The sequence below is a fragment of the Tachypleus tridentatus genome, chromosome 9 (genome assembly GCF_004210375.1).
Source record: "Tachypleus tridentatus isolate NWPU-2018 chromosome 9, ASM421037v1, whole genome shotgun sequence".
In the NCBI taxonomy this organism is placed as follows: Eukaryota; Metazoa; Arthropoda; class Merostomata; order Xiphosura; family Limulidae; genus Tachypleus; species Tachypleus tridentatus.
The window spans coordinates 160059340-160085844 of record NC_134833.1 but is presented as its reverse complement, the minus strand read 5'-3'; the positions used below and the strand labels follow the sequence as shown (position 1 = coordinate 160085844).

The 26505-nt window shown below is 34.7% G+C and overlaps 1 protein-coding gene and 1 long non-coding RNA gene across 3 annotated transcripts in view; one reads left to right on the top strand and one right to left on the bottom strand.

The window, feature by feature from the left end:
- Nucleotides 1-12751, bottom strand: part of LOC143226812 (uncharacterized) — a 43277-nt gene extending 30526 nt beyond the window's left edge. Inside the window, exon 1 of the long non-coding RNA XR_013014753.1 lies at nucleotides 12292-12751. This is a non-coding gene — a long non-coding RNA (uncharacterized LOC143226812). The remainder of the gene's footprint in view (nucleotides 1-12291) is intronic.
- Nucleotides 12752-13099: 348 nt separating this feature from the next.
- Nucleotides 13100-24979, top strand: LOC143226810 (G-protein coupled receptor moody-like). 2 transcript variants are annotated; one of them, XM_076458248.1, is made up of 3 exons: nucleotides 13100-13419; nucleotides 16670-17591; nucleotides 21910-24979. In XM_076458248.1, exons 2-3 carry the CDS (start codon nucleotides 16779-16781, stop codon nucleotides 22123-22125), a joined length of 1029 nt encoding a protein of 342 aa, XP_076314363.1. In that variant the 5' UTR covers nucleotides 13100-13419; nucleotides 16670-16778; the 3' UTR covers nucleotides 22126-24979. The 2 variants fall into 2 exon arrangements, with proteins under 2 accessions (XP_076314363.1, XP_076314364.1); XM_076458249.1 differs by lacking the exon at nucleotides 13100-13419 and adding an exon at nucleotides 16283-16439.
- The last annotated feature ends 1526 nt before the right edge of the window (nucleotides 24980-26505 follow it).

The window sequence follows — 26505 nt, the reverse complement described above, 5'->3', positions numbered from 1 at the left end:
GGTCAGTCGGTTTTGAATATCAGCGAGAACAGAGTGTGAACCAATGTTTAGCGATTCCAGGGCCAGTATAGAACTAAGCGAGTCAGTATGAATAGTGCAGTTGGAGAACTGCTCAGCTTCAATATGATCCAGGGTAAGATATATGGCATACAGTTAGGCAGTGAACACAGACGCTGTGTTCTGCGCGCAACCACTGAACTGCAGCAAACCATAGCAGAGCCCACTGAATCACCTGATTTGGAACCATCTGTATAAATGGGAGTGGAATGATTGTTCGAAAGATGTTCATTAAATAAAAGACGGTACTTCCAATCTGCAGTATCTGCCTTTTTCAGATGACTGAAAGAAAGGCCACATTTTGGGGGCTGTAATAAGCCACAGTGGGATGGGCTGACCTGTGGAATCTGTAATGTTATCCAAGGACAGAACCCAAGTCATCCAATTGTGCCTGGATGCGAAGGCCAATCGGAGCAATGGCAAAACTTCTGTTCTGAAAAAGTACGGCCCACTGAAGAAGGAAAACACATCCCCAGGTGGGATGCTTTGGTAAGGAATGAAGTTTCGAAAAATATAGTAAAGATAGTTGCAAACGGCGAAGGTGCAGAGAAGGTTCATGAGATTCAACATATAAGCTTTAAACTGGAGAGGAGTGGAAAGCCCCAGTGCAGAGTCGAAGTCCTTGGTGATGAATGGGGTCTAGCATCCTTAAGGCTGAGGGTCTGGCAGAGCCATAGACCATTGATCCATAGTCGAGTTTTGATTGAATAAGAGCACGATATACCTTTAACATAGAACATTGATCTGCTCCCCAATTATAAATTATAATAAATAATTATTATAATATAACTGTTTCTTTCAATATTTATAAAAATAAACATTAGGTATTATAAAATATTTTCAGAACGTACAATTGTAAAAGTCTGTAAAGTAGGTTATTTGCTATGTTGTAATATTTACCTGGTACAAGTAATGGATAAATTACGATACTGTGATAAAAACTGACATACGTAATACATTATGCGAGAACAGTTGTCTCGTTAAATAATGGTTTTACTTGTATCTTTTCAGGACATATTATTAAATCTAGACATTGATGACATAATAACATGTTGAGCTACCTTTTTATGAGTTCATCACACCACTGAACGTTTACAGAAACTTAATCTGCTCTAGAAGTGCTAGCCAAAGTAATATAATTTGCGAATCAATACTGCCTATCGAACTTGCAAACGTACGCCACCTAGTAACACCATTTGCTTTTGAAGAAAACATTAAATATAGTTTAATATACGAATGAAGTCCATAAACATATGATCAGACGGGTTGAAATCTGTGAGCAGTCCTACAGAAGTGTAGTAACACTACTCACCTTTGTAAAACACGCACAAAATACCTACTAATGCTATTCGTTTATATGACCATAGTAGAGCCTAAAAAAAAAAGAATTAATCGTTTTACTTATATGGACGTTGATTATGTCAAGTACAGCAACATGCGAGGTTACCACCTTAACAATACATCCTTTTGTGGAACTTTGATGTTATTCTTCCGTTTGGCACGACTTCATGGAAAATCTGATGTTAAAATGTAGATTTATTTTGGTGAATATAGAATTTAGAATATACTTGAAATATCAGGTCATCCCTAAATTGATGTCCAATTTTAGGTTCAGAAAAAGAGAAAGGATTCCAAACGCTTTTAATGTTATTTAATCAATAATGTATGTTTCATTATTATTAATTACTTCCTGCCAATAATTCGCAAGTTTCTGAATGCCACTTCTGTAAAATTCTTGGGCTTTGGAGGGTAGTTTTAACATCTTCATGTGTTCCAAGCTCTTTACCATCAAAATAGTTTTGCAAACTTTGGAATATATGATAATCAGAATGGGGCAAGGTCTGGAGAATAAGAAGGATGTGGAAGTTTTCCCAGTCTAGCTCTTCAATCTTTTTACAGATGTGATGCTCGCTGTATGGGGCCGTGCATTATCCTGGTGTAACACAACACCTTTACGACTGATCAAAGCAGGCATCTTTTTGTGCAACATTCAAGCACTAACTGTTGACAATGGAAGTCTGATGTAATCTTTATATTGAGTGACAGCAATTCAAAGTGGATCACACCAACAATATCCCACTAAACACTTAACAAGACTTTACCAGGGTGGAGGTCCATTTTGGGACATTTTTGTATGTCCATTTTTCACCTCCACTCACCAACCTGTCCAAAAAAAGAAGTTACGTTCACGAGAGTGCAGAGAAATGCAAATGTCCACTCTTGCTCAAAGGTTGGCTTCTGTCAAATCATGGGGGACCAATTTTCCAAATATTTACACCTTTCCAAGCTGTTGCAGATGACAGCGAACTGTTGAATGAAGCTTCTATGCTAGTTCTTCACCTGTTACAGCACAATCTTCATCAAGTCATTATACTCAACAGGACGACCTGAACGTGGCGCATCACTTAAGCTGTAGTCACCTGATCTGAACTTCTGAAACCACCTTTAACATTTTCTTTCATTGAAAGACTCCACACCATAAACACCTTGAATGTTTTGTGTAGTTTCTGCTTCGCTGTTGCCTTTTTTAAACTCGTAAAGCATTATATGCCTAATGCGCTCCTCAGACATATCCATCTTCATAGGGCCCAGCGTGGCCAGGTGGGTTAAGGCGTTCGACTCGTAATCCGAGGGTCGCGGGTTCGAATCCCGGCAGCACCAAATATGCTCGCCCTTTCAGCCGTAGGGACATTATAATGTAACGGTCAATCCCACTATTCGTTGGTAAAAGAGTTGGCGGTGGGTGGTGATTACTAGCTGCCTTTCTTCTAGTCTTACACTGCTAAATTAGGGACAACTAGCGCAGATAGCCCTCGTGCAGCTTTGCGCGAAATTAAAAACAAAACATCAGTAATGCCATAACGAAGTCAGTAACACAGATTTGTTAAAAAGCGCTAGACCGCGACAATATTTTTCTTAAGGAAAATGGTAACCTATTATTTTTACATTTAACAGAAATTTTAAAGGCAAATAACAAAATATTAAGTTAGATCTGACGTGCGTTTAAGTCTCAAAATAAATGAATCAAAATGAAATATGACGTCATGTGGACGTATGACGTCACAGAGTTCACTGTTACTAAGCTTGTCCAATTAAACTACAATGAATCTAATCTACCCTAATTACCAGTTACAATTATCATAAATAGAATTATATTTCATATAAATATACTTTGAAATTGAAACAACTGGTACTGCATCTAATGTATCACAATGTTTCAAATTTAGACAATTCTCAACTATGACGTCATGTTTCATTTTTTTTTCGTTTCGTTCGAGATTTAGTCGCTAATACAGATCTGGGTTTTAATTAGCATTACTACCCAGGGTTGATCAATGTTTCATACGTAAATTACTAGGCTACCTTGCATCTCCAAAGACGCATGCGATCGTGTGATGGTGCCATATTTAACAGCAATCAGTGGTTCCACTGTCAAAGTTAATTGAGATTGTATTAGCACTTTCACCACGAAAACTTCCTCTAAGCCAGGGGTTCTTAACCAGGGGTGCCCGCACCCCTAGGGGGTGCGAAGATGATTCCCAAGGGGTGCGAGGATGCCCATGAATAATTAAAGCAAATCTATATTTTTACATATGAGTATGCTTTATATTTCTCCTAAGAAGAAACATTTTTGCTTCCAGGGGGTGCGAGAAATGATTACTGATTTGAAAGGGGTGCAAACACTGAAAAAGTTGAAGAACCACTGCTCTAAGCTAAATAAAATCGCCTGACGTTAACCTTAATAAGATATTATAAGGCCCAATACGCGATAAACATGTTGTATTATATATATATATATATATATATATATATATATATATATATTATTTTTTTGTACAGCGTATTCTGATTCAATTATATAGTTTTAGGAAAAAATATTAACATTATAAAATTTCTTTGCGGAGCCCCAGACAACTATGGCGGAGCATAGTTTGAAAAACCATCGTCTAGTGTATCACTCCTAAAGTAGGGACAGTTAGCGAAATTAGCGCTGGTGTAGCTTCCCGTGGATATTAAACAATCCAAAACTAAAACTACAGTTTGTGACGAAACTTTATTTTATTTTCATTATTAATTTCTAAAATATCATACATGTAATACACTGTCATTAAATAACAACATATTTCCTTTTGAAAGAGTCACTGATGGTGTAGTTACACCATCCTCGAACGTATACGTAATATTTGATTTGTACCCAAACTGAAGATACTGGATTCGCAATAAAAACCATCACAAATCCAAATCAAAGTTTTTCTTACTTCACTGTTTTTTTATGATCGTTTCACGTAATAGTTTGTAGCCTAAAGTCTGACACCAACCATGATTTGTTTTATGTTAACTTCATATCAAATCTAAAATCAACAAACGATTGTCATCATGTTCCTTGATTACGACACTTCAGAAATTGGCTGTGACATAAGGAAGTTTTGTTGAGATCCTGTCACACGTCACTTCCTCACAACTGTTTCCACGTGCTGGATCCGGTGTAGCAGAAAGTTACAGTCTTATATTTAATGTCACTTACTTCCACATTGAATTTGATTACATCTTGATTGACTAAAGGTGTGAAACGGAAACATCAGGTTTAAAAAACACTCTCTTCTCATGTGACAACATTATAGGTCTGAATATAATGTTGTTCAGGTTAAAATTGTTTTAAAATAGGATACTTTGGTATAAAAGTCTTGATTGATTATGTTAATATATCAGTAAACAGTAATACAATTATAAAACATAACCCTTACACTTCCAAATGTATGTGTAGTGTTGATACGAGTTGATTTGCATATTCTAAACTGAGATATACCTTACGAATAGAATTAGAATACTAATATATATCAATGGGTTTTTTTTACAAGTATACAGATGAATGTAGTGACTGCGAAAGTTAGATAAATTTAATTATAATAATAGAAGTGCAGAAATATTAAAATTATTTTTTTCAAGACTAATTACCACACTACTCTAATTTATTCATCCGACTTGTAAAGTTGTTTCCACTAAAATCATAACGTGGTTTTTCCCTTGCCTATAAAAAAAACATTTTTGTTATTTAAAAGATTTAATGTTTAGTATCTGAAAGTGAATAAAAATAATAATTTAAGACATTATTCAAGAAAGACCAGTAATGGCGGCTTCTATTTTGCCATCTCAAAACTGCACAAAACAACACTGAAACTTATCTTGAACTCTTTTATCCCATAATTCCTGTCTCTCCAGAACTAGCTGGTGTCATGTACTTTGCTGATTTTTGCATTATTGTTTTAAACATTGTTGACATATGTGGTATCTTACTATTGTTGCTCTAGTCAGGTGCCCACGTATTCACAGTACTACAGCCATCTTCATTGTTAGCCTGTGTTTCTGGTTTTATCTACTGTATTTGGAATCTCCCTTTTAATGCCTCGGGGTTCATTCATCACAGATGGGTTTTTCAGTGATACTTTGTGAGTGTTAAACCCCTTTGTGCTGTAACGTGGAGTTGTCTCAATTGTTAATTAGCGCGATGACAATAAATCGTAACATTCTAATTTTTAATCCCAGTGTCTATAAAAAGCTTTACTGTGTTACATAATCACTGTGGTTATTATACTGTGCTGAGTTGTACTTCTGTTTTGCTTACTATATTAGTTGGCACTTGGGGGCGCTTTGGTCATAATGAGTTTGTTTTGGAATTTCGCGTAGAGCTACACGAGGGCTATCTGCGCTAGCCGTCCTTAATGTAGCAGTGTAAGACTAGAGGGAAGGCAGCTAGTAATCACCACCCACCGCCAACTATTGAGCTACTGTTTTATCAAAGAATAGTGGGATTAATCTAACATTATAACGCCCCCTTCAGCTGAAAGGGGGAGCATATTTGGTGCAAGGTAGATTCGAACCCGCGACCCTCAGATTACGAGTCGAATGCTTTAACCAACCTGGCCATGCCGGGCCTAGGTTATAATAAGAAAATAATATAATGTACATTAGGTTTATTGGTAAAAGCTACGTGTGACAAACATTATTTTAGTTATCATTACATGAGCTGAACATTTAACCAAATTTGAAAGTAATCCACCAAACAAACAATAAAACATGTAACAACAATTTTAATGTTACACATTATTAAGTGATCATTTCTATTAAATATACCAATCGGGAAGCAAGATTTGTTAAGTTTCTTGTTCTGCTTTCTAGTACTAGGGGTTTGGGTTGCTGTGGCCTGCCTTATAGACACGTATAAATGCAACATCTCGAAACTAACAAATACATGCTACCATTTAAAATATAAAACAGAAATAAGAGAAAAACGTTATACTAAAAATCAACAAACTTAATTCGGATACATTAATTACAAAGTGTAATTAATTGAGCCATAGCAAATGGAAAAAGTTAAAATGGCAGGAAATGTTTAATTAGTTTGGAAATGTGGTATTCTATATAGGGATACCAGGACTGGTTGAGATTTGAGAATGAGGTAAGGTGTGTGGGTTTCTTACCGTTATAGAGTTAACATTTAAAAATTTAAGACCAACACATTTTCGTTTGTGACGTATATCTCGAAATGATAATATACTCTGTGTTTCAGTTTTTCCATATTATAAAAATACTATAATTTGTTCTGTGTTTTACTTCATGAATTATAACATTGGAATTAGAACATTGTTTAAAGTACTCTCTTGATGGTTCCAAACTGCATTTCCTTCAAACCTTTGCACTTTTTATTGAGAATTTCGTTAATTTTAATAAGATGAAAGACGAAAATATTCAAATAAATTAACATATTAATTAAATGAGTTAATAACAGCCTGGCATGGCCTAGCGCGTTAAGGCGTACGCTACGCAATCCGAGGGTCGCGCCAAACATGCTCGCCCTTTCAGCCATGGGGGCGTTATAAAGTAACGGTCAATCCCACTATTCGTTGGCAAAAGAGTAGCCCAAGAGTTGGCGGTGGGTGGTGATGACTAGCTGCCTTCCCTCTAGTCTTACACTGCTAAATTAGGGACGGCTAGCACAGATAGCCCTCGAGTAGCTTTGTGCGAAATTCAAAAACAAACAACTTATACTCTATCGAACATATAATTAACATTTAGACGTGAAAACTACAATATTGATATTATAATCACATGTTGAGACACATTGAAACACTATTATGAGCTCCTCACCCGATTTTACTATCTATTTGCACAAACATTATCCACTATAGCATTACTAACCTTAGTAATACAATTTACCAAGTAATAGCATCCGCTTACAGAACCTAAGTAACACACTCCACCTGGTAACATCATGTGCCTTTGTAAAGTGTTTGTAGTACAAATAATGTATAAACGAAATCACCACACATATATTCAGACGAATTGAAATCTGTATGTGATCCTGCAGAAACATAATAACATTGCCTTTCTATAGAAACACTATCTACCTTTCTAAAACACATACAGTATGCCTTGTAAGGCCATCAGTTTACAGAAAAGTATCCTTAGTAAGGCCTCCACCTTAGTAACATACACTACATGACCCAAAGTATGTGGACATCCGACCATCGCACCCACATGTGCTTGTTAAACATCTCATTCCAAAGCCATGGACATTAATATGGAGTTAGCCTCCCTTTGCTGTTATGACAGCCTTTACTCTTCTAGAAAGTCTTTTCACTAAATTTTTGGACATGGCTGCGGCGATTCGCATTCTATTCAGCCACAAGAACATCAGTGAGGTCGGGCACTAATGTCGAGCGAGAAGGCCTGGCTCGCAGTCGGCGTTCCAATTCATCCCAAAGGTGATCGATGGGGTCAATGTCAGGGCTTTGTGCAGGCCAGTAAAGTTCTTCCATACCATCCTCGGCTAACCATGTCTTTATGGACCTTGCTTTGTGCGAAATTCCAAAAACAAACAGAGTTAATAACGTATAATATTCTTATGACATTTTAACATCAGCTAACACTGCCGGTCACGTCATCGTGAAGATCGTAAGTGGGAGCCATTGACAAGAAATTGAAAAGCTGGGCGGGACAGATTCACTATTCATTTGGTATGTTGTTAAATCAACATTTCTTTTATATCAAGTTTAACAGATGTTCGTTTGTTGTGGCATTTCGTCTAACACAATATTCAATATTATACAGTGGATCAACTTTTCAATGATTGTACGTGTGTGTCAAAAGTTTGTTTTCGTTTTCACCAAGGTGAAGTTAAAAAGAGAGTCACTGATACAAAAACCTATCGTCTTTTTTATTAGTTTTACTCTCTGTTGTGGGCTGCAGTTTCACTTATTCATGGCTCATCAGCACAACAGCTCGTTTTGTGACCACCATGGTGAAGATCTGTTAATATTATCACCAGATGGTGGAAACTCTTAGTTTAGTGGATATCACGATGAAGATCTACTGTTTCTGTAATAGCGAGGAATTATGCAATAAATACTGAGAAAAATATCTATTTCTGTACCCTATGTCTTGTTCAGTGGAAAATGAAATGTATTGTACTTCCTCCACGAGAAAAATTCAAATATTTTAAATACAAAATTACAAAGATATAGTCTGAGTTTTTATGTTCTTTAAGGGTCGCGGGTTCGAATCCCAATCGCACCAAACATGCTCGCCCTTTAAGCCATGGGAGCATTATTGTGTGACGGTTAGTCCCACTATTCTTTGGTAAAAGAGTAGCCAAAGAGTTGGCGGTGGGTGATGATGACTAGCTGCCTTCCCTCTAGTCTTACACTGCTAAATTAGGGACGGCGAGCGCAGATAGCCCTCGTGTAGCTTTGTGCGAAATTCAAAAACAAACAAACAAATATTCTTTAAAATTCTCTGTTTTGCTGTGTATTCATTTGGAGGTAAACATTTAAGTAAAAACCGTGGATATCTTTAAGATCACTTTAAGCTGAATGAAAACCTCAAGTTACAGTGAGTAATCTCGTAGAAGTTTGAAATCACAACATTTACTGATCGTTGTAAAGTGAACGTAGAATAATGATTACACGTTTTGTATTTTATTTGTTTTTCAAGACACAAACTGAAATTGGTTTCATCTCATGTTATCAATGGTTAGAATTGATGGGTGAAAAACGATTGGTAATTCAACCATCTTTAATACACGAACTTAAAATGTTTATGTGCTTTGCTGCTTTTTGTATTGTCGTATCGATCACTCTTGGCCTGATCGGTAACCTACTTACCATCATTACAGTAGTACACTGTCCAAGACTATGCATTGTTTCCCAGGTGCTTTCGTCATTAGCTTCTGTGTTACTGATTTTCTGTTGTAATGGATTTACTGTTATGCATTTATTTTAATGCTTACACTTGTTTCAGTTTGATGCACGTGACGCATATTGTTGGATGTGTATTGTGCATGTCCTGCCTGTCTGTTCTTTACATTTGTAGATTCTTGAGAGGAAGAATCAATATTTGTTCTGCGAAAACGCTAATGTATTTTCGAACATTGTTGAACGTTCGAGAATCTTACGTGATTGGTATATAAAAGCAAGTCATCACAAGATGCCGAGATAGAGAATGTTACTGATCAGCTACAGTCAGTATACTTTAATCCTCGGAAACTATAATTGTGATTTACGCTTATTAATCGGAAAACTACATAATTTGAACAGGAATACTTATATATTTCAACATTACAAACCATTGAACATCAGTGAATTAGGTTTGGACGTTAGCATTTCTTAGAGGATATTAAATATCTTCGTCAGCAAAAAGTCAACTTATGAGCGACGTGAGGCTAACGAAGCTAGCTAGCTGAAGCAGAGTGTCGCAATATCAACTCAGAATTAATTTACTCGTCGTGGACTTGAATATTCAATAAAATATTCAGTTTCAGACCATGTAGAAGACTGAATATTGTTCGTGAGTTTGTAACATTTTTGTATATAAATAATTATTCGTAATAACCGTTATTATAAATTGTTTATTATTTGTGTGTTAAAATACATCCATGTCAAGAAAGAAAACTGTATTTATCAATCTGGATGGCAAATATCATTAAGGGCCCGGAATGACCAAGTGTGTTGAGGCGTTCGACTCGTAATCCGAGGGTCGCGGGTTCGAATCTCTGTCGCACCAAACATGCTTGCCCTTTCAGCCGTGAGGGCGTTATAATGTGACGCTCAATCCCACTATTCGTTGGTAAAAGAGTGGCCCAAGAGTTGGCGGTGGGTGGTAATGACTAGCTACCTTCCCTCGAGTCTTACACTGCTAAATTAAGGACGGCTAGCACAGATAGCCCTCCAGTAGCTTTGCGCGAAATTCAAAATTTAAAATAGTAATACATAAATATAAGTAACATAATGCATTTTAGGGTCTCCCTTTCTTACTCGTATTTCAGATTATTTGGAAATATAATTACATTTCGCTTCATGATGTTCTTTATTCTGGAATTTATATTTTCTAATTACAACATATTATTTTAGTGTGTTAACTGAAGTTTTATCGTTTGGGAAAAATATGGTTTTTGTGATTATTCTTAATGTAACACGAGTTAAATTTTGATAACTTGTACAACAGAAGTTTTGTCAACGTTGCAGATATAAGAACAGTTGTATGTCGATAACTGGTACAGCAAAACTTTGTACTAGTTACTGGTACAAGAGAAGTTTCATGTTCATTATTGGTACAACAAAATTTTGTGTAAGTTACTTAAGTTGGTCAGTGGTACAACAAAACTTTGTACTACTCACTGGTACAAAAGAAGTTTTATTATGGTTTTTGGTGAAACGTGAAATCATGATGTTGGTTTTATTATGGTTTCTTTGTTTGTGATGTTTCTTATCATGATGTTGGTTTTATTATGGTTTCTGATCAGATGGAACCTTTGTGATGTTTCTTAGCATTACGTTGGTTTTATTATGGTTTCTAGTCAGATGGAACCTTTGTGATGTTTCTTAGCATTACGTTGGTTTTATTATGGTTTCTGGTCAGATGGGAACTTTGTGATATTTCTTAGCATTATGTTGGTTTTATTATGGTTTCAGATCAGATGGGAACTTTGTGATATTTCTTAACATTATGTTGGTTTTATTATGGTTTCTGGTCAGATGGGAACTTTGTGATATTTCTTAGCATTATGTTGGTTTTATTATGGTTTCAGGTCAGATGGGAACTTTGTGATATTTCTTAGCATTATGTTGGTTTTATTATGGTTTCTGGTCAGATGGGAACTTTATGATATTTCTTAGCATTATGTTGGTTTTATTATGGTTTCTGGTCAGATGGAACTTTGTGATGTTTCTTAGCATTATGTTGGTTTTATTATGGTTTCTGGTCAGATGGGAACTTTGTGATATTTCTTAGCATTATGTTGGTTTTATTATGGTTTCTGGTCAGATGGGAACTTTGTGATGTTTCTTAGCATTATGTTGGTTTTATTATGGTTTCTGGTCAGATGGGAACTTTGTGATATTTCTTAGCATTATGTTGGTTTTATTATGGTTTCTGGTCAGATGGGAACTTTGTGATGTTTCTTAGCATTATGTTGGTTTTACTATGATTTCTGGTAGATGGGAACTTTGTGATGTTTCTTAGCATCATGTTTATTTTATTATGGTTTCTTCTGAAATGAGGAATTATGGTGCTTTTTTGTACAACAGTAGTTTATGTGGTTGGTGGTATAATAGGAGTTGAAAGGCGGTACTGCTACAACAGAAGTTTCATAATAGTTTTTGGTATAGAGTTTTATTACCTTTGCTGACATAACCAAAGTTTTATTAACATTACTAAAACCACGAGAGTATTATGACGATTGCTAGCAAAACAGGACTATTATTGTTGTTTCTGGTGCAACAGAAACCTTGTGGCGGTTTTCAGTATCAAATGATTACTAGTGCAACAACTTTTCTGTGATGGTTGTTACTAATCCGTGCTTTAAGTAGGGGAATGAGTAAAAATAATAATAACAGTGATAAAAAATTTTCAAAAGGTTTACTCGCGTGAGACTCGAGTGTTACGTAATTCGACACGATAACGTAAGCTGCACGTTCGCCTTGTGATTTGCACGTTGCATAGTGGTATTAGTGGTTAGACACGGTTCAACGAGTAATATAATTAACTATAAAAAACGTATACTCTTATGACTTATAGTTTGAAAACTTTGATAGTTTTATTGTGGTTACGAGCTCGGTCACACCGAACGAGTCCATAGTAAAAAAATTAATATACAAATATTAAAAAAAATGATAATAACGGGTATTACAAATAGTTATTCCAAATAATAGTTTATAGACAAAAGTTTTACAAACTTACAAATAATACTCAGTCTTCTATCTGGTCTGGAACTGAATCTTTTACCAACATTTCACGGAGAGCGAAGTAATCCTATGTTGATATACATCTACAATTTACTTGATGGCGAATCTAGCTCGCTGCTTCACAGGCACACGTAAGTTTTTCAAAGAAGAAATTATATAATGTCTTTGTAGAAATACCAACGTCCGAAGCTAAGTTTCCGAATTTGAACGACTTACCAAAAGCTATAAACTTCCCCGATCACATAATTGTAATTTTTCGATTAATAAGAGTTTGCCACAATTATAGCTCCCTAATGACTGAAGGAAATCAACAGCATTCTAAAACTGTCTCTCCGCGTGTTGCGATAGCTTGCTTTTATACTTATTTAGACAAGATTCTCAAAAATTCACTTGTCAACAATATTCGAAGATACGCTAGTGATTTCGTAAAACATGTTTTGCTGATTCTTACTCTCGAGAAATAATGACGTTCGACTATTCGAACAGTGGGAGTTGGGTGGTGATGACTAGCTGCCTTCTAGTCTTACAAATTACACATAGCCCTTAAAATTTCAATAAATGTATTCTTACTCGAGAAAATGTTTCTATTACGCATGTTTCTATATATGTATTAAACTGAAACAAGTATAGACATTAAAATAATATTAAATCCGTTACGCTGTATGTGATAACTATTAATCATCTCCTGTCTTATGATAACATGGTAAAAGGAAGGAAGTACAGGGTTCCTGGAGGAAGCAGCGAAAATAGAAATCCGGAAGGAAGTAAAAGTGTTTATGGTTTCGAGAAGTGTAAAGTGTGTATTTATTTACATGTATCACAGTTTAGTTACCTTCTAGAAGTGGCAGCCAAAAACGTGGCTGTGTGTTGGTACAATTTTTAAATTCTTGTCAAATGTGTTAATGATGAAAAATTAAAGAAACTTAAAGCTGGTAATTAAGATCAGATGAAACATGTTTCAAGGCTGAGTGAACTTAATTAAACAGAGTGATTGGTTGATTCTTTAAAGACGAGAGAGAGAGAGAGAGACAAACGAAAGAAAAAACTAGTTTATTGGAAACCAGGAAGAACGATTTAACATATTAGCGTCGGATGGCGTTAGTGTACGAATCTGCTCAAAAGGGTGAGTTTGTGTTTGTTAAGAATTCAGCAGAAAACTACACAATGGGCTATTTATGTTCTGCTCATGCCCGGTATTGAAAGCCGGTCTCTAACGGTGTGAGTCCGAAGACATACCGCGGTGCCACTGGGGGGAATTAGCATGTATGAAAACTATATATATTATTTAGTGCAGCTATACGAACTGCATTTTTATTGCGGATGAAAAACAAATTCAAATGAGCTTCTGTTATTCTACACAATTTTGGATTCCTAAGTATACAATTGTTAGTTTTAAAGCGTTATTTTAATTTATATTGCTCTTTTAAATCACAGGTTTCTTATATCAGAAGAAAACATTTACCCTTTGAACCATATTGTGTCAAGCAAAGATAGTTTGCTTTTTGAATTTCGCGCAGAGCTACACGAGGGCTACCTGCGTTAGCCGTCCCCAATTGTAAGTCTAAAGGGAAGGCAGCTAGTCATCACCACCCACCGCCAACTATTGAGCTACTGTTTTATAAAAGAATAGTGGGATTAATCGTTACATTATAACGCCCCCTTCAGCTGAAAGGGGGAACATGTTTGGTGCGAGAGGGATTCGAAACCGCAATCCTCAGATTATGCGTCTATACCGGGCCTGTAAAGCAATTGCTTTTAATTAGCGTATCTTACAAGCGTGCTCCAAATATAGTTAACAATATAATTTTATTAACTTTTAAAACCCATTTGTCGAAACTATTTATTAACCAACTGACTTGCAGGTTCATGATTTTGATGGTCCCTAATCACGTGAAACACACAAAAACTATGGTTATTAATTCTGTTAAATTATGCTGACATTTTATATTTATTTTTTGTCAGTTGTTTGTTTTGACGTCCAGCATGGCCGGGTGGTTAAGGCACTCGACTCGTAATCCGGGATTCAAATTCCCCTCATATCAAACATGCTTGCCCTTTCAGCCGTGAGGTCGTTATATTATTTCGGCCAATCCCACTATTTGTTGGTAAAAGAGTAGCCCAAGAGTTGGCGGTGGGTGGTAATGACTAGCTGCTTTTCCTCTGGTCTTACACTGCTAAGTTACGGACAACTAGCTTAGATACCCCTTGAGTAATTTTATGCGAAATTCAAAACAAATCCAACCAAATCTTTGTTCTGAGGGCTATTACAGGCAAAAATATAAAGTTATTCAACATGATATAATACTTGACTCTATTGGTAGAGTACAATACGAAACTAAGCAGTAAATTGAGGGTTAAATGCACTAAAGAAATCTGTCTGCGGTATTTTGATACATAATTTGTTTACTACTTGCTTGTAGTTATGTAGGAATAGCTAAGAGGGATGGACCGCTACACGAGTGACAGCAGTCAGGGCCATCGGAAGAGCTGAAAACAGTATTAATATTAATTTCCACGATAAAATACATTTTTATTTTTATTGCAATACAAGATTTACAAATGAAAAATTAAATACTGATAAAAATTATATCGAAAGACGAACATTTGTTTACGTTTTAGTCATCAGTTTATTGAGAATTTTTTTTTTTTTTATTTCGCGCAAATCTACACGAGGGCTGTCTTCGCTAGCCGTCCCTAATTTAGCAGTGTAAGACTAGAGGGAAGACAGCTAGTCATCAACACCCACCGCCAACTCTTGGGCTATTCTTTTGCCAACGAATACTGGGATTGATCGTAACATTATAACGCCCCCGCGGCTGAAAGGGTAATTTATTGAGCATAGCCCGCTAGCTGTAACTGACATTTCAAGTCTTGTTCATCTGACACTGTGACTTCACATACATGAGGTATATTTCATTAAGTAATTATGATAAAACATAAAGTGCTGGTGTTTATAACAATACTATGGTACTTACACCAGTGTCCAGTAATATTTGACAATGTGGTATCATAGTGATCTTTATGTGTTTATAAATGCATCGTTGTGATGTTATAGAAAGACATGTTTATGAATGATGGTTCCTGTGACTACTGGTGATCAGTAAAAAGACACAGAAAATCACACTTTGCACTAAAAGTTAGATTTCACCTTTGTCCTAAAACCATGACTACAGAAGTAACGATGGTAATGTGTGACTGAGTGAGTGTTTTACCATGACTATGTGGTGATATTACGATGGTGGTGGTTACGTGACTGCATGGAGATGTGGCTTTGTATTTATCTCCAAAAATTCAGAATTTTGGGGAATTACGTCAAAGATAAAATAATAGCTGATTACCAGAATAAAAGTATTTTGGATTATTTGTGACAGCACTCCTGATATGTCTCACACTGATCAAATGTGTGAAATGATTAGTTTCTATAGATATCCATCTTGAAATAGAAAAATCTGTGGACCAGATCACGATCCAATAGTCGCAACAGTCTTTATGTGTGTACACACACTGCATGTTGTCTTGCTTATTTTATAAAGAAGTCTGTGTTTATTTTATTAACATTTTCAAACTCTTTATTTCACATGCATTTACAAAACTCATTCAAGTTTTCAAACACATACTACCTTATAATATTCCTGGTCGAATCACCCATTATTAACAGGTCTACCTGGTACCTGTAGGGAAATCGGTTCACCCGAAATATACACAAGTACACAAGGAAAATATAATTCCATATTTCATTCGACATATCAAGTAGTTATTACAGTACTAGTTTATTACAAGTACAACAGATTTATATTAAATAAGTTTCGTTGCATTTTGTTATGAGAGTTTTTATTCAGTATTAACACAGTTGTCAGTACTATGAAAGGTCTTAATTCATTGGAGGATTGTTGTCAGTACTATGAAAGATCTCCATTCATTGGAGGACTGCTGTCAATGATGTAATGATGCCTTAATTTATTGGAAAACATTATACATTTCCGTTTAGACAAACAAATATTTTGCGTTTTCTCCTTTCAAAATGATACAAGCATCAAACATTAATCTGACTTAGTGCTTTCCCATCATTTTATCAGATTAGTATCACATCACTAGAAAATAACACAAGGCACCGGTAACGTTCCTGATGAAGGTTCTTTGACTGTAAGATTCATCATTTATTTTTATTTACTGTTTTTGTGTGTGTGTAATTGTTCATTTATCTAATGTCTAATTATTTCACAGCTAAGTAATAGCGTATAGACAAGTAAAATGAAGTTTTAGTTTAAGAATAATACAACACTCTGAAGTATCGTTATAAATTCAAAATCTAGCTATTTTTGAATATAGGTTATTTAGTTTGAGGTTTAATTCCTATTTGTATTTTATTTCAGGTAAGATGTCCAGTTCGTGACAACTTCCTACAAATTATCAATATATGACATATATTATCTTCATTTCGGTCTATTTGAAGAAGTGTGATTTTCAACGACAAACACAGTAATGGTGACCACTGAATTGTCGTTGCAGAACTTGACAACAATAAACGATCCAACTACGTTTATAAATCCTTTGTCTAAGCACAAGAACTTTTTATATTTTGCCTCATTTTGTATTGTTGTTTTAAGCATTTTTGGCATGTGTGGTAACTTGCTGACTATTGTTGCTATAGTGAAAAGTCCACGTGTTCGTAGCGCCACCGCCATCTTCATCGTCAGCCTGAGTTTGGTCGATTTATTTTATTATGTCATCAGTCTTCCTTTCAGTGCTTCGGACTATATTTTCCACAGGTGGATATACAGTGATGCCCTATGTGTCTTTTACCCATTTATACAGTATTATATTAGTGGGATGTCTCTATTTCTCGTCACAGCAATTTCTATGAATCGTTACATCCTTATTGGCCACCAGGATCTATACATGAAGATTTATAAAAAACCCTACATTGCAGTAATGATTTCTGTGATTATGTTGTTTACATTCATCATGTTGTTACCCACGTTACTCGGCGTATGGGGGCGCTTTGGTTATGACAAAAGACTCTTATCCTGTACTGTTTTAGAGGTCAATGATAGGTCATCTCAGACGTTTCTTTTAACCCTAGGCTTTGTAGTTCCCTGTGTGGCCATCGTGGTTTGTTATGTACGTATCTTTTGGTTGATAAGAAACAACTTTAATCGTATAAAGACACCCAGCAACGTGGAGACCACAGATAAGAAAACCGAAAAACGAGACGATGAATGGCGCGTGACAAGAATGATTCTGGTCATCTTCTGTTGTTTTGTTCTTTGCTATCTTCCTAATACTATTGTTAAGGTAAGTTTGAACAATCATCCTGATTATAGAGATTAGTTATTGTTTCACGTTTAAGATAATAAAAAAAAACTCCAATTCCACCTGGTGGAATAGTGGTAAATCTACGAACTTATAACACTAAAAATTGGGGTTCGATTTCCCGGCGGTGGACACAACAAATAGCCCAGTGTGGCTTTGCTCTAAAAACAAATAAGAAACCGTATAACGCCATCTCGTGGCAGACGAATACCGTGGCACAGCTGGAGCATTAGTTACCTTTTGACAACTTTTTAAAAGTTTATTGTTTGAAATTACAAACGGAAAATCGCGGGTTCGATTCTCCTTGGTGGACTCAACAGATAGCCCGATGTAGCTTTGCTATAAAAACACACACAACATATAAACGGAAAACAATGTATGTAATAAATAGTTTGTATTTTAAAGTATAATAGTATGTCAGTAATGAAAATATAGTTTTGTAATGTAAAATGTTATCTGGAAAATAAGTGAAATTGAGGTTTCACGGCAATAAGGAGCACTTGATTATAGAAGGAAGTGCTTAACTTTTCAATCTCAGAACATTGAACACTGATCGTTAAACACTGATTAACGCAATACTGTTGTAGATACACAGAGTCATTTATTACGATCGAATATCTCGGTGTGTTAATAATTTTCGTACATTTTTAACAAAGTTCTGCCGTAGATGTCTTAAAGTATGAATATTTCCTAAGTTCAAACGCTTTTAGTGTCTGATATTTTCAAATACATTGTTAGAGCTAGCTGCCTGCATAATCAACTATATGCAGAACTAGCCAGAAAACATATTGTTGTAAGTTACATATTCTATGTTTACATGTATTTATTAGCTGTAGAGCGTTGTTGTTCCTTTGCTAGAAGAAGATGTGAGTCTCTAATGATATAAAGATATAATTATGTTCAGGAAGTGAAGACCATATATAAAAGAAAAAATGGTGTTACGTTTTCCAACACATTTGAAAATTAATGGTGTATAAGAGACAGCTAAAATAATTTAAAGTGAATTTCAAAACAGAGTAAATTAATTAGTGTAATAGGTGTCGTAGTTAGGATATTGCTCAAACATGAGATAATTGTAAAAGAACAGATAATATTTTTTCGATTAAGCGAACTAGACATTAAGCTATTTTCGCCTTATAATTTAAAAGAGTCTGCCAACTAAATAACAATGTTATATAATTTGATGTTGGGGTTGGAGATCTGTTGTGGTGAACATTGAACTTGGAATACAGTTGAAATAGAATATCAACTGTTGAAGGTCATGAGGTCATGTAGTTGACGTTCAAGGATTATTTGAGATAATAAAAGTCCTTTGACAAGATCAGGAGGACAAAAAATTAAAAGAAGAACGAAAACTAAAATCGAAAGAGGACGAAAACCCAGAGAGGGAGAGAAATAGAACAATAAATTCACTCATTTTATAATAAAAATCAAAATGAAAATTAGAAAAAACATAAGTAATATTTAAATACAATTAAAATCTAAAATAAATCTGATTGAAGATGAGAGCGATGAAACTATTGAAACAGCAATGAATACAAGTACAAAACCAATTATTCAGAGGCTCAAAAATCTTGCTAAAAGGCCCTCGTGACAGTTAGTAGCTCCATACATTCCAGACACCAAGATGTTCTTGGTACATTGAGATTCTTTTTGCTTACGAAAGGGTTTGTTATATTGGCAATGGGAATGTGTCAATGAAAGGAAACAATGGCTACAGATGGTACTTCCACAGTATCTACGTTCTGAAGAACTTCATCATCTCCATAGCCCGCCAATAGCTAGACTCTTGGATATTCAAAAGACAGATGAATCAGTAGGAGAATGCTTCATCTGATTGGATGCCAGGGTTTCCTTGAGAATAGGTGAAACATAGCTACTAATAAGTAGCTGTACGTGAAACTATCAGTTATTCAACTTTCACTACTACTGATAAGTAGCTTTTCGGCAGGACGTGAAACAGTTATTCAACTTTGGCCACTACTGATAAGTAGTTATACGGCAGTACATGAGACTATCAGTTATTCAACTTTGACCACTACTGATAAGTAGCTGTACGGCAGTACGAAACTATCAGTTATTCAACTTTGGCCACTACTGATAAGTAGCTATACGGCAGTGAAACTATCAGTTATTCAACTTTGACCACTACTGATAAGTAGCTGTACGGCAGTACGTGAAACTATCAGTTATTCAACTTTGGCCACTACTGATAAGTAGCTATACGGCAGTACATGAAACTATCAGTTATTCAACTTTGACCACTACTGATAAGTAGCTATACGGCAGTACGTGAAACTATCAGTTATTCAACTTTGACCACTACTGATAAGTAGCTATACGGCAGTACGTGAAACTATCAGAATAATCTTACATAGAGAATATAAAGAAATTAAGGGACGCCATATATGAAATACATAAAGTTACCTGGGAAAGAACTTAAGTCATCTTTTAATAAAATTAAAAGTCACTAATATGTTAATATGATAAGACTGGAGTCACCATCAAGTTGACATCGTATGGGTGAATAGTTTTTGTCTCAAGAAAAGATGAACGAACTGTTGAAGGTGCTGGAAGGGTCCATATGCTCTACTGAAAATAATCAATGCTATTGTTTGTTAAATTCATAAGGACAGGCAATCCAAACTGAAGTTAATCCATCATGATAATATTTTGAAGTAAACCGGCGAGAAAACGACCAACTGGGTAATTACAGAGAATGAGTTGTGAGGAGAAACTTAATCTCTGAGAAGGCTGGAATTCTTGATGAGACTGCTTCCAGAAGATCATCAAAGATAGAACCACCAGTGGTCTCATTTAGCCATATTCCCATAAAATTCTCTCAGTGGCAAAATGTTCACTGACAACATGGGGCTCATAAGAAGAAAGCAACACAAATGGCTTAGTGAATGAACGATTTGTTAGTTTTATTCGTTCTTTAGTTCTAGATTTGTTCATGTGACTTCACCACCTAGAAAATGGGTAGTGTTGTAAGATATATTTTTAATGTAATTTGATTGTTAGCGAGAAGAAACTGATTTTATTAGCTAGAGAAAGCTGAGGTTATTTTATGACGTAATAATTATGTTAAGTTCAAAAACGGTTAAGTTCAGGCCTACTAACATTTTGAAAACTCTAAGTATATGATATTTGATTTTCTAATTACCTAAAAAGTATATCATATATATGATATAGTTTAGAGAGTGTACAGTGATTTTCAACATATAGAGTAGATTAGTCAGTGTGTTAGCTGTCACTGTTCCTTTATACAAATACAACTCAACCATACTGGATGTGAACATCGTCGCTAAATATGAATCCAAACCACAAGCTGTCAGGTGTGAAAACGTTCCTAAAGACTGTAAATAAAAACATGTTTTTGTTCGTGTTTTCCTATTGAATATATACTAGAGATGGACAGTTTGATTACACAAGTCATGTTTTGGTAACAGAATTTCTGATATTTGCAATGGTGGAAGCAAATATTTGAAGTATTCCTTTCAGCCAACTAAAACTAAAATAAGTTTATTGTTTTTTATATATTGTATAAATATATACAACTTATTGCAATCTCAGTTAATGTTTCTCTACAATTTCCATCTTTAATCCGTTTACTTTGTTAAGCGTTGATCTAGCAAAGCGAAATTTATTAAAAACGACATCGTTCGCTGACGATTCGTTCATTTTTGTTTTGTATTTCAGTTAGGCCTACTTTCGCATTTTATGTTTCAGTTAGGGTAGTTCAAAACTAAGGCCTACTTTTGTGTTTTATATTTCAATTATTGTGGTTCAAAACTTGGCCTACTTTTGCGTTTTACATTTCAGTTAGGGTAGTTCAAAGTTTTGTGATAGTGTTAGCGAAGCTGAAAAAGTAAGCCTGTTTTTACATATTTTATTACATTTAGCAAAAAGTTGGACCTACAAGTTCAAACAGTATTCAAGTTTATGATAACTTTAAATGAATAAATAAATTAAATCGTTTGTGTGTAAGTCGTAAAAGAACCCGCTAGTAAATGAAAATATGTTACAATAATTGTTAATTTTTATGGTAGAGTTAGCACTCTTTGATATAACATTTGTAAGAATTCTCAATAAATGCCTCAATTCATATATGGTATTACATTTATTTCTTTTCGTATGAGAGGTGTTGTATTTTATTACATTAAGTAAAAAAGTTTTCAGGTATTAACATTAGGAAACACTTTGCGTTTTCAAGTTGGAACTGAAGGTAGTCAGGTCATAAATGTTTGTTTCAGTATTCTTCTTTTGCGAATAACGTAGAATTATTTGTTATTTACAGGTGACAGACAAGGAAAAGGAATATCCAATTTTACATGTGTTAGCCTACATTTTAGTGTACGCTAGTGCATCTATCAATCCCATAATTTACGGTGTTACCAACAAGCAATACCGACAAGCTTACCAGAATGTCCTGACATGTCGACGACCTCCAAGGCAAAGTTTCATTGGTATTTCTAACGATCCAACTATACATAAAAGTAGTTACCCACACTAATGGAAAGTGGATTCAGTCGTCCTGTCAATAAGGCACAAAAATTACTTCAGACCGCTAGACGGCGATAGCATGATTTAACCAAATGGGCAAGAAACTTACTCCCTTAACCAAAATTATGACAACATAAAATCGGTTTTTACTAATTTCAATTTTCTTTAATTACTGCATAATTTTAACAAAGCCGTCATTATTTAATTACTTTGTTGTTGCTGAAAGAAAGTTTATCAGAGTATTATAGCAAGGCTAAGGGTTTGAACTCAGCTTGACGTTTTGGAAATACGACAAGTACATTTTGGAATACGTTTGACTAACAAAATAAAAATAGTTTTAAAATGTGATATTTATAAATTTGATAAAAGTTAAGAAAAAAACGACCTTTACACACCAGATAAATATAAAAGAATATATTTTTATTGAAACCAACGTTTCGCCTTTGCGGCTTCCTCAGGGTTGAAAAAAAATATTCTTTTATATTTATTTCGAATATTAATGTAGTTTTACTTAACTTTTATCAAAATGTATAACTTTCTTCAATGTGCATTACAAGTTTTATATCTGTAAAAGAGGAAGTACGTATAACGTGAATACGATATGATTTTAACCAACGATGCTAAGAACATCGTTGTTATTGTTACCTTTTCCTTCTTATTGTTGAAGTATTAATATGTTGATCAGTCAGTACAATTATAAATGCGAGATTAGTTTAACTGGTTGTCCTCACAGGCACTGAAAGTTAAACTCTGATGTGACGTATGAAATAATATTTTTAATTGATGAAATCTGTTTTCCATATGAACACGAGCAAATCTAAAAAACTTACATCTATTAGTATTTATAGATGTTCTGCATTTATTTTTCAGAAATTTTTCAAAATATTTTATTAACAAAACGTTGATAAGTGGTATTGACTTGATGTCTCTCTTCCACAGTGTCACTTAACCCTTCGTCATTAAATATTTCACACAAGAAGAATCAATACGAGGCTAAGTCAGTCAAAATGTTTCCCCACGCACACGATTTAATTATTATGGAGGATATTTGCTAGTGTTACAATATTCAGTGCTTTCGTAGATAAACAGTTATTATAATAAACTGGCTTTAAGTCTGTGTGTGTGTGTGTGTAGGCTTTCCTTACGAAGAACCAGTGTTTAAACAAAATTAGCATTTTAACAATAATTACGCACTTTTATACACTTGCCTGATGAAATAACAGGTTTGTATTAAATCCTAGCACGTGCAAGTTCCAATATCCCTTGAGAAATAAATATTTTAAAGTCACCATTCGATAAGGAAAACTGGTTACGCATGCTTTTAAAATAATATATTCAAAAACGTCAATTTCTCTCTCCATTATAGATTCCTTAAGGTTTTCAAGAGACAAATGACACATTCTCATTGTCTGTGACAAAAATATTTCAGTGAGAAGAACTAGCCTTAGTTGTTAAAGAATATTTGTTATTTTGTGTATAATACTTATAATCAGCTACCCAAAAAATATATATATATTAGTTTATACAGTAGATGTTTGTTGTTAAGCGCAAAGTCACTCAGTAGGCAATTTGTGTTCTGCCCAGGGTTGTAATTAAATCCAGATTTATATCATTATGAGCTGTTAGATTTATGGCGCAGATAGCTTAGTTGCTTTGCGCTATAATATGCCAAACAACAACAACATTGATGCCTTAGATTTACTATTGTGCCGCCAGTAAGAACTTTCCTAAGAAAAGTTAATATTGGTATAATTTATAACTTAGATATTTGGCCGGCAGTGAAAGACTGTTATAACGTAATTATAAAATGTATCGACAAATTTCCTGAAAGTCAAGGCTTTAGTCCTGGGATTTTCTATGTTTCCAACCCTTTAGTTATAAAGATTTCAAAACTATATTGTTTTTTATAATTTTCTGGTTGGAACATAGTGGTGCTTAAATGAATGTTTACTTTCCACTTTCAATAAGAAGTGAAGTAGGCTGCGTGACAGGACTGTGTGGTTGATTCTTTTACATGAATAACAATATTTTCATTTTAATAAACAAGCTGCATTATACTTGTCTACCAATCAGATGACAGTTTGAGCGGATTCACTTTTAATCTTCACTGACCGATGGCGAGTTGATGTAACAAGTTCGAATTACTTAAGTCTTGTGTCTAAAATTTGAAAGCTTTAAACATTTTAGGAAATGTTAGGAAATAGGAGAGCAATTTTACAAAGGTATGATACAGATTTTAAATACCTACAGATATCTTCTGTGTTTTGTTTAACTGGTTAATTTGTTCAGTAAAAGCTATGCATGTGTGAGTTGATATTTTGTCTTTCTTTAACAGCAGGAATTAGTGTTATCACATTAAAATTGTGTTGCTGCAGATTCGTATATTTTCTTCGAATTTATTTCGGGATAGCTCTGAAAGTCCTAAGCTGTGTCATGCATTTACATTCTGTAAATTACGTTTCATATTCACTTATATATTTTCGAGTTGTCTAGAGTGAGCGCCATAAGTGAACAAATTTTTAAACTGTTTTATTGTAAGTCGTAGAGCTGACTTTGTTTAACATTTACTCCACTACCGCATCTTGGAATAGGACTTCACTATTCTAGTGTATTTACTTAAATTAAAGTGTGAGTATCGAAGCTATTTTCATTAATGCTTTCATTTTACGAAGTATAACTTAAAGAAAAGAATGTTTTCTATCAAAGTATTCAATGTCTGTTGCTGCTCCAACACTCTCTATTTGAAACTTTAAAACACAAGATAACTAGCTTATTGTATTGTACAGCTGTGTATTGTGTTAATGGAGTATTGTATATTGGTATTGTTAGCTTTAAATCATTAAATATTTTTTTCTTTGTACCAATCTCTGTCTTTTCTCTTTCTTTGTGACCTAACTGTCACAGTTCATTTTAAAACACATATACAAGCCTGAAAACCTCCATTTATTAGCGGGTTTATCTTTCCTGGTTTACTGGTTATTCGTGGGATACCACAAGGCCTCAGTAGAATATAGAATATTCCTGTAGTAGTTATAAATAAGACTGCCTCCCATGCTATAATTCAACACGGTATTGTGTACTTTATGTCAAACTTATTAACTGTTCGTTCTACGTACATTGTTGATTTATCAAAAGTTTGTGGTAGAAGAGAGTAAATACCGCATATAGTATAGAAGGACACTGAAATAAAAAACTGTAGATGTGAATTTTGAAAGTTCGAGAGATAATACAAATACAGTTTGGAAACTGTACAATAGACAAAAGTATTTTCATTATTCACAAGCAGTAGTTTTGTGACGCTTCTGATGTTTTGTTGTGCACAGTCTTCTACATTTCAATAAACGTTTGTCAGATTTCTTGAAGATACATATAATAAACATGAATTATAGTCTATATTTCTTCTCAAATACGATGTTGTGAACCGACCCAGTATACATTAGATTAATAACTTCTTCAGTGTAGTCTCTTAGTGAGTTAAACAGTAAGAGTTGAGCTACTTAGCGTATTTGTTATCGATCGATTAGCGAGAATATCATACAAATAGGTTTATTTGTCAGCTAGTTTTGAATATAATACAAACAGGTTTATTTGTCAGCTAGTTTTGAATATAATACAAGTAGGTTTATTTGTCAGCTAGTTTTGAATATAATACAAATAGGTTTATTTGTCAGCTAGTTTTGAATATAATACAAGTAGGTTTATTTGTCAGCTAGTTTTGAATATAATACAAATAGGTTTATTTGTCAGCTAGTTTCCACCAGTTTCAGAGTTTCTGTTGAAACATTGTCTATGAAGTTACGTTTATAAAAGAGCGTAATTTGTTGCAAACATTACTGACGAAATAAATTATCTCATTTTCACTAAAGGACCAGACTTGGAATTAGTTTTACTAAATAATTCAACAGAACTAGCTTTAAAATATAAACATTATAATCATATAAACCTTCCATGGTTTGTTTGTTTTTTTGTTGTTGTTTTTTTGGAATTTCGCACAAAGCTACTCGAGGGCTATCTGAGCTAGCCGTCCCTAATTTAGCAGTGTAAGACTAGAGGGAAGGCAGCTAGTCATCACCACCCGCCGCCAACTCTTCGGCTACTCTTTTACCAACGAAAAGTGAGATTGACCGTCACATTATAACGCCCCCACGGCTGGGAGGGCGAGCATGTTTAGCGCGACGCAGGCGCGGACCTGCGACCCTCGGATTACGAGTCGCGCGCCTTACGCGCTTGGCCATGCCAGACCACCTTCCATGGAACGTTATGTTAACACTTTGTTTGTTTGTCTCTTGAATACCAGGTGAAACTACACAGAAGCTTGTTCATTTGTTTTGAATTTCACGCAAAGCTACTCGAAGGCTATCTGCGCTAGCCGTCCCTAATTTAGCAGTGT

Excerpts from the sequence above, each read along its gene's own strand:
- LOC143226810 (XM_076458248.1), top strand. The coding sequence starts at position 16,779 with ATGGTGACCACTGAATTGTCGTTGCAGAACTTGACAACAATAAACGAT. Across the intron at positions 17,592-21,909 it reads TTCCTAATACTATTGTTAAG|GTGACAGACAAGGAAAAGGA; the intron begins GTAAGTTTGAAC and ends TGTTATTTACAG.